Source organism: Oryx dammah, unplaced genomic scaffold, assembly GCF_014754425.2.
Source record: "Oryx dammah isolate SB20612 unplaced genomic scaffold, SCBI_Odam_1.1 HiC_scaffold_11050, whole genome shotgun sequence".
Lineage (NCBI taxonomy): Eukaryota > Metazoa > Chordata > Mammalia > Artiodactyla > Bovidae > Oryx > Oryx dammah.
In genome coordinates, this window is record NW_024080444.1 from 11175753 (window position 1) to 11185344 (window position 9592).

Sequence of the window (9592 nt, forward strand, 5' to 3'; positions counted from 1 at the left end):
CCAATTTTTTCACTCTCCTCTTTCACTTTCATTAAGAGGCTTTTTAGTTATGCCTAAAATTAAGTTGTGTTAGTCGCTCAGTCCTGTCTGACTCTCTGTGACTCAATATAGTCTGCCAGGCTCTGCTGTCCATGGAATCCTCCAGGCAAGAATACTGGGGTGGGTAGCCATTCCCTCCTCCAGGGGATCTTCCGGACCCAGGGATAGAATCCAAGTCTCCTGCATTGCAGGCAGATTCTTCACCAGCTGAGCCACCAGGTGTTGGGTGATAAAATTAAGTTAGGCCTGTCCTTTATGGAGTTAAGGAAAGTTATATTTCAGGCTTTACAGTTTGTTACATTAGAGTGAAATTATGAACTAAAGTTCAGAAGGCAATTTAAAATTTCCCTCCTAATTATTTTTATATGCCTTAAAAATAACATATACAAACCAAAAAGAAATTACTCAAGTGGCATACATGATGTAAATGAATATCTCATTTAAGAACCACATGATATGCAATACATAAAAACATGCAATCAAGCACCAGACAGAAGTGTCACATTGCTGTTTTGTGACAACAAAACAACACAAAGCCCTGTTTTGTTCTGAGACGTATTTAAAAATTAAATCAGCCAAAACTTAATGGCAAACACAATAATTTAAAACCTAACTATTACAGTCATATAAAAGATACCAGAAATACCTAAATCTCATCATTACTTTTACCAGGGCTGTGTGTGAGGATAGTCAAGGGCCTTACAGGCATTCAAATAGTCACACAGATGTGACAGTTTTAACTAATTTGATTAAACCCAGTATTTCACATGTATCTAACAAAGCTAAGGTCGAAACCTATTTCCACCTGGTAAAAATCAGCTTTCAAAGGATAACAACTTCACTCTGACATAGATTAGCACTGCCTTCTCTTGGGAGGGTGGGGGGAAATTTTTATACTCTATTCTGTTGCTTATAAACAGACCTGTAGCAGCGTTCAAGGAAAATAAGGAAATCCACCAGTTATTTTTTAAGTTATTCTTTCAACCACTGACTAATTAGATACAAGAAATAAAAAAGCACGATTCACAGAAAGCAAAAACAGAACACTGGTTCAAGCGCTTCCCAAATCTTATTACTTCCAGGTGCGAATACCAGGAGGCGAGCGGAGAGATTGAGTCCCACTTCAGCTCCTACTAAGCCCCCTATAATTCTCTACAGAAGAGTCCAAGAGCTGAAGAGAAAATAACTGACCTAAAAGTGGAGAGATGTTAGGGCAAGGCGAGGAATTGGGTTACCAGACCTTCAGTTAAAAAAAAAAAAAAAACCTCTGGCTGTAGTTGTAGAAATGTTATCACCGCATGTCAAGTCTGGCACTGACTGGGTAAAGCCCAACAGGCTTTCCCCAACTTCAAAACAATGGCCTTTAAAGCAAGGTAGGACCAGGAACACAACAGCGGCCAGATTCCTAATTGTGAAAAGTTTAACCAAATTTGTTCCTCGGCGAATGGGGGAAGAGAGAGGAAGGAAAGTCTGGACTCGGCCGAAGGAGCGCGTGGGGTCCGCACTGTGCGCGGCCGCCGGCCCAACGCAGGGAGGTGCAGGGATTTGGGGCAGCAGCGACGGCATCCACCCCGGAGCCCTGGCCAGAGGACGTGTCCAGATCCGGGGGTTCGCGCAACCAAGGAGGCGGAACAAGGACGGCGAAGACGAGTGGGTCTGGTACGAAGGGGCAGGGGTCCCAGACTCTGGGTGGAAGTTGGGGGCGGGATGGTGCCGGGAAGCCGGGAGGAAGCGGCGAGGGGCTCTACTTACCCGACTGTACCAGATGCTGAGGCGAGCTGGGGCCAGTACGGCGAAGAGAGTCCTCTGGGGGTCGGACTGAACGTGGAAAGGCGCCTCGGCCGGGCTCCCCAAAGGGCAGAGCAGCCTCTTGGGCCAGCCGCTCAGGAAATACATGGTCCGCGCGGAGCCTCAGACGCCGCGGCGCCAGGCGGCCCCCGGCCCCGTCCGTCACACTCAGCGGCCCAGGGTCGGACGCCCGTCTCCCACACCGCCACCGGCCGAGTCGGCGGCGGCGCCGGTGGCAGCTCCAGGCATCTGCCCTCTGGCCGGGCCGGGCCAGGCCGACACAACGCTAAGCGACGAAGGCACCCCAGCGCAGACGGGGCCCAGTGTGGGGGTAGGAGGGGGAGGGAGAGTCTGGATGGAGGTGGGCGGGAGGAGCTGGAAGTCCCGCCCCGGCCCTGGCCCCGCCCCTTCCTCGGGCCGCACTGGCGTCACCACGCCGCGCCGCGTGTGTCTTGCCGGCGAGGGCTGCTGCGCGCGTGCGTACTGGAGATAATCTTCACTGCTGTCTGAAACTCCGCCTTGGGCTTCAGCTCAACACGCATGCGCCTTGCCCTGCTCTGGCTCCTCTGCGCCTCCCAGTTGCTATGTGGCCTGTATAGTCAGGGCTAGCAGGCAGGACAAGTGCCTGAGACTCGGCGACAAGTGGGCCCAGCCGGCAAGACGCAGCTACTTGGAGATTACGATCTGGGACCGCCCCTTGCCTGGCCAAATTTAACTTTCCTTCCCTGATTGGTGAAGTCTCTGGTGGGGGTGGGTCCGGAGCTGCCTTGCCTGGGTCGGGGGCACGTGCAGGGGAGGGCGACTCACGTGACGTTTGCTGCTCCAATTTCTGTCCTGGCTTGTGGGCCGAGGTCTCTGTGTAGGCTTGTGCGGTCCCTTGTCCAGTGAACCCTTGTTGTATGCCAAGGTCTGCAGTGAAAGCTGGTGGTGAAGTCCCTGCCCTCATGGAGTTTACACCCTAGAGGGGACCTTATTTCAATTAATAAACCACTTGCCGTGAAAGTGCCTGAATCCTGTTCTCTGTCCTTCAGGAATTCTAAATGTAGTGTATATTTTTAAATTCGGTTTGCAATCTTGTATCCATTTACCAGCCATAATGTTAGACAAGGCAAGGCTTTCTCTTTTGCACTCTCAGTAGAGTATGTGATTTAATTTTGGAACTGGAACCGACTTGAGCGATTCTGTAGTTCGATGTTTAACTTTTTGGACCCCAGGGATCACCTTAACAATAAGAGTTTCTTTAAGCATTGACCCTGGGATTACATCTGAAAAGGAGGATGCAGGAGTGGCGAGGGAATGTGGAGTAGGGGAATGGGGTTCTGGATTAAAAGACTTTCTTCTCATTATCTGCGTCTTTGTACAGTCTGAATTTTTCCCCGTGTTTCAATTAAGAGCCCAAGTTTTTTTGTTTTTTTTTTTTAAGTTAACTCACATTAATAAATAAACAGCAAGAAAGGAAACTAACTTAATCCATATCAGATGTAGTATTGTAGCTGGTACTCATAGCAAAATATGTAACTTTCCATAATTTTCCTAAACATTCACTGCATTCCCCAGAAGGTGATCAAAGAATCCAAGATTCCTCAAAGCAAAGTTTAAACTGCCTCACCACTCACCAGCCTCTTGTGGCCAGACTGTGTCTCCTTCCTGGTGTTTTTTTCCCGACAAACAGCATAGCAGCCTGGAACATATTAAATAGGATAGTAAACTGAAAATTTTTGTCAAAGGAAGATTTAGATGAAACCCTGATCCAACTAAACTGCACCATTAGACAAATAAAGAGGCCCAGGGCAGTTTCTTGACTTGCTAATATAAAATTGTAGAAAAATAACACAGTTGCATCATGCAGTCATCTAACATTCTCAGATTCAGTTATGCACTTGGTAGAAAGAGAGAGGAAATTAAAGTTACAGGGCACCAGTTCCACTTGAAAATTTCCTGAGGGTATATTTCTCCCAGCTCTCCTTCAGAAGGTCTTTGTTCTCCTGTGCCTCCTAAATGTTAGCATTTAACTGCACTCACACACAGTTTAAGGAACTTGTAAGTACTTTTCATTGCACTCATTTTTAACTTTACTTGCTGATTTATTAACACACTCCTTTGTAGCATTTAAGGTTTGCAAAATATTTTCAAATGCATGACTTGATTTTGTTCTGTAGCTAATCTTCAAGGTAGGTAATATTGGTGTGATGTTAACAGGACCAGAGTGGTAGACATGCCTAAAGTCACCAGTTCTGAAAAGAACTGGTCTTCCTTCTACGGATCTATTGATCTCTAGATTGAACTGACCTGTGGTAGTTGCTCCAGGCAGTGAGATCCTGTAGGACTTTCTCCCTGTCCAGGGAGAAGTAAAATATCTGACTCTCTCCACAACCCCTTACTTAAGAGTACCCCCCTCCATTGTGATAGAAACCCTATGAATGGGATTTTCAAACTTTCAGATATCACAGTCTAACATTTATCTGTAAAATACACTAGCAATTCCTATGCTCTGGATGTACCTTCTCTTCCTTTCTGCACACCACCGTCACTTTCAAGTCAAACTTATTGAACTCTATTCTGAGCTAATTGCAGGCAGATTCTTTACTGTCTGAGCCGCCAGGGAAGCTCAAAGAGTAGCTGGTCTTACATTTTTAAGAAGAGAGAGAGAGCGTAAAGATATGTTACCTTTGGAACCAACCATTTCTTTTCCTTTAGTGATTTTTTTAAGAAATAAACACCAGTATGTACAGAGTTTAGCTTTAAGAATGTACCCCACAAAGATAGCTAAGAGGAAATAATCTAAATGTCCTTCAAAAGACATTAGTTATAGTCCTTCCTTACAATGAAATGTTTTGCAAAAATAAAAGTTATGGGGAAGAAAATTTAACCACATAGAAGTATATTCAGTATATATTATGAAGTAATGAAAGCAGAAAAAAGGTGGTATGTAAAATATCCCATGTTCATAAAAAAAATGTATAAAAATGCCTAGGAGAAAATGGAAGAAAATTCACTAAAATATTGGTGTTGACTCCTGATTATGGGTGCTTTTTTGTGTTCTTTGGGAGGGTTTTTTGTGTTTTCCAAATTGTCTATAATGAATACATGTTACTTTTGTAATGAAAAAAAATTCCATAAGACAAAGTTAAGTTGCTAATGATTGATAATGCCCCACTTTTCTGCTTTAAGTGAGACCTACAGTGCAGGCAAATCAAAGAGAGGAATGTAGTAATCTGGAGCTTCAGGCACTGTTGCAAGACTGGTGAGAGAAGGATTAGGAGGAAAAGCACTCTGAGTCATCAAACTAAAAGTAGGCTCTCTGCCCTTCACACATTCACAGACTTCTTTCTTTCTTTTGGAGGCTAATTACTTTACAATATTGTATTGGTTTTGTCATACATTGACATGAATCCGCCACGGGTTGAACCCCCCTCCCACCTCCCTCCCCGTACCATCCCTCTGGGTCATAACAGTGCACCAGCCCCAAGCACCCTGTATCATGCATCAAACCTGGACTGGCGATCCATTTCACATATGATAATATACATGTTTCAATGCCATTCTCCCTAACCATCCCACCCTCGCCCTCTCCCACAGAGTCCAAAAGACTTCTTATGATGATACATAACTGACTGGATTCTGATTCTGCGCACACCACTCCCAACTTGGGGGGACCTCTATAAGAGCCTATCACAATATTCACTGAATATGATACTGGTTTAGTTTTGGATTGTTTAATATGATTTAAACATTCAACTTTATGATATTTTTGTATTTGCTTTTTTGTATTTTTTGTATGATACTTTTATATTTGCTAATGTATTTGCTTCTGAGATGGATTCTTGATTAGCATTTATGCCCTCCTGAAGATTGATAATTTCTCAGCTGAACTAATACGATGTCTGGGTTGTGCTTCAAGATAATCTGGGGGTGAGTGGAGAAGGTGGAAGTATGTATGAAACAAAGTTGGCCATGAGTTGATTATATTCGAAGCTAAGTGATGGTTAGTAGGGAACTCAACATGTTATTCACTCTACTTTTCCACATGGTTGAAACTTTGATTTAAAAAGTACAAACATTTAAATTTTTTTAAATTTCAGTAAATGAAAAGGTGACTAACCAGTCTACCTTGTCCAAAGTCCTCCTCACAGTAAATAGTGTTAAATTTTACTAAGAATCATTTAATTAACCATAAAGCCAAAATGGCTTATTATTAATAAGCCTTAATTGATGCAAATGAGACTCTCCAAGTTAGGCTTCAATAGTGCATGAACCGAGAATTTCCAGATGTTCAAGCTGGATTTGGAAATTGCAGAGGAACCAGAGGTCAAATTACCAACATCTGTTGGATCATAGAAAAAGCAAGAGATTCCAGAAAAACATCTACTTCTGCATCATTGACAATGTAGATCACAACAAACTGTGGAAAATTCTGAAAAAGATGGGAATACCAGACCACCTTACCTGCCTCCTAAGAAACCTGTATGCAGGTCAAGAAGCAACAGTTAGAACTAGAGATGGAACAACAGACTACTTCCAAATTGGGAAAGGAGTACATCAAGGCTGTATATTGTCACGCTGCTTACTTAACTTATGTGCAGAGCACATCATGCAAAATGCCGGGCTGGATGAACCACAAGGTGGAATCAAGATTGCCGGGAGAAATATCAATAACCTCAGATATGCAGAGGACACCACTCTTATGGCAGAAAGTGAAGAGAACTAAAGAGCCTCTTGATGAAAGTGAAAGAGGAGAGTGAAAAAGCTGGCTCAAAACTCAACATTCAAAAAACTAAGATCATGGCATCCAGACCCATCACTTCATGGCAAATAGATTCGGAAACAATGGAAACAGTGACAGACTTTATTTTCTTGGGCTCCAAAATCACTGCAGATGGTGATTGCAGCCATGAAATTAAAAGATGCTTGCTCCTTGGAAGAAAAGCTATGACAAATCTAGACATTACTTTGCCAACAAAGATCCATCTAGTCAAAGTTATGGTTTTTCCAGTAGTCATGTATGGGTGTAAGTTGGGTCAGAAAGAAGGCTGAGTGCCAAAGAACTGATGCTTTTAAACTGTGGTATTGGAAAAGACTCTTGAGAGTCGTTTGGACTGCAAGGAGATTCAACCAGTCAATCCTACAGGAAATCAGTCCTGAATATTCATTGGAAGGACTGATGCTGAAGCTGAAACTCCAATACTTTGGCCACCTGATGTGAAGAATTGACTCATCGGAAAAGCCCCTGATGCTGGGAAAGATTGAAGGCAGGAGGATAAGGGGACAAAAGAGGATGAGATGGTTGGATGGCATCACTGACTCGATGGACATGAGTTTGAGTAAGCTCCAGGAGTTCTAAGCTCTGGGAGTTCATGATGGACACGGAAGCCTGGAATGCTGCAGTCCATGGGGTCACAAAGAGTCGGACATGACTGAGCAACTGAACTGAACTATTTTTAGGTTTTTTACCCTGTCTGAAACAGATCACCAGAACTTTCCATTTTGCAAAACTGAAACTATATATCTTGTCAACAATAGCTTCTCTTTCCCCCTGCCTCCCAGCCCCTAATAACCACCATTCTACTTGCTGTTTCTGTGAGTTTGACTAGTTTAGTTTCCAACTCATATAAGTGGAATCATACAATAATTATCTTTTTTGCAACTGGCTTGTTTCACTTAGTATAATGTTCTTAAGATTCATCCATGTTGTATGTAGCATGTGATAGTATGTCATTCTTTTTTAAGGCAAATAGCCCATTGTATAAATATATTACACATTCTGTTTATCCATTCATCCATATGTGGATGCTTGGGTTGTTTCTACACTTTGGCTACTGTGAATAAAGCTGCTGGGAACTTTGGTGCACAAACATCTGTTCAAGTCCTGGCTTTCAATTCCTTTAGATATACACCCAGAAATGGGATGACTGGATCATATGGTAGTGCCATTTTTAATTTTTTGAGGAAATTCCAATACTGTTTTTCACAGAGGTTGAACCATTTTTCAACCCAGGCAACAGTGCACAGGGTTTTAATTTCTCCACATCCTCACCAATACTTGTTATTTTCTGCTTCTTTAATAGTAGCTATCTTCATGGATGTGAGATAATATCCATTTTGGGTTTTGATTTTAATTTCTCTGATGATTAGTGATATTGAACAGCTTTTTACATAGTTGTTGGCCATGTGTATATCATCTTTGAACAAATGTTATTATTACCTTTGACACAATGTCACATCAGCAGATCTGTAGAGAAAGACAAAGCCCGAGAGCAAATCTTTGAGCTTAAGTTTTGGAGAATGTAATTTTAGATTCTGTATCAGGTTTGAATGGGGTTAGTTCTTACACTCAAAGAATTACACGAATCTCACAAGTATGAGATCTTAATCAGAATGGGCCTGAAATATTATCTAGTCCAATCTCCAGCCTCGACAAGAATATAAGTAGATTTCATAGAGTAAGTTTACATATATTTAAAACAAAAAATTAATTTATAAAACTACTAAAGACTTAATATAAAAGGAACATATCTATGAAACCACATTTAATACACTTGATTATAAGTACTAAAGGATATGAAAAAGTGGCTACACATTAAAAAATAAAACTAAAGGGAAAGCCATCAAAATATTTGCAGTACTCAACTCATCGCTAGAAAATATAATTATGCATAGTTTTCTTTTTCATTCCTGGCATTTTCTGTTTTTTTTAATAAGTGGAAAAATAGTAATATTTTTTCTTTTTTAATTAGAAAAAATAGCTATTTTGTATGTTAATTTGTTATTGAGGAGATCAACTTTCCCAAATTGTGGTCCACTTATCACTTGCATCAGAACTGTCTGGAGATACACTTAAAATCCAGATATCTATAAACTATTGTATATAAAATAAGCTACAAGAATATATTGTACAGCACAAGGAATATAGCCAGTATTTTATGATAACCATAAATGGAGTATAACCTTTAAAATAGTGACTCACTATATTATACACCTGTAACATATAATATTGTATATAATTATACTTCAATTTAAAAAAGAAAAGAGAATCTGCCACACACAAAACAATATAAAATAAAATGCAGATTCCATGACCAAATCCCAGGCTTCCTGAGTCAGAATCCCTTCACGGTGTGGCCCAAGAATTAACATTTTAAACAAATACCCACAAGATTCTCATGCATATTAATAAGAGTTAATAAAGAGTTGATTAGGAGTTAAAAGCTAAAGTGCCTTCTGTATTCTATATGTAGGCTAGAATCTCTATACAGTTCTCCTATCAGCATACAAACAAGTCAAAATCCTGGTGCACTGGATTCTGAGGAAGTGTGGGCATGAATTCTCTTCCAGCAAATCTGAATTTTCTTGATTTCCTGGTGAAAGAGCTATCCAAAGGGTATAACAACTCTGCTGTAGAGACCAGAGGGTACCAAGGGGTTGAAGTAACCTTAAGTCATTCAACAGCAGTCCTCATGAGTGAGTGGAGCCCATGCTTATGGACTACTAGGCCCTGTTCATCACCTTTGTGTTGCCTTGCTAGCCCTGTAAACTACCTTTAACTGTTTCTCATCTGTGGAGTGGAGATGCTAATACCTATCTTGTCAGATTCTTTTTTTTTTTAATGATGCTGGAGACTGAAAGGTCAGAGTAATCCATCCCCTGTGAAGCATATTTTGAATTAGACACAAAGAACTTCCTAATGATGAGTTCTATTACACAAATGATAATAATAATAATAACTAGTATTCAGCTCTCATTATGTGCTAGATACTGCTCTAAGCTC

General features: G+C 41.3%; 1 protein-coding gene across 1 annotated transcript in view; it reads right to left on the reverse strand.

The window, feature by feature from the left end:
- Positions 1 to 2144, reverse strand: part of LOC120860222 (guanine nucleotide exchange factor subunit RIC1-like) — a 140785-nt gene extending 138641 nt beyond the window's left edge. Inside the window, exon 1 of the mRNA XM_040236005.1 lies at positions 1792 to 2144. Coding sequence (XP_040091939.1) covers positions 1792 to 1935 — 144 coding nt within the window. The 5' untranslated portion in view covers positions 1936 to 2144. The remainder of the gene's footprint in view (positions 1 to 1791) is intronic.
- Between the last annotated feature and the right edge of the window lie 7448 nt (positions 2145 to 9592).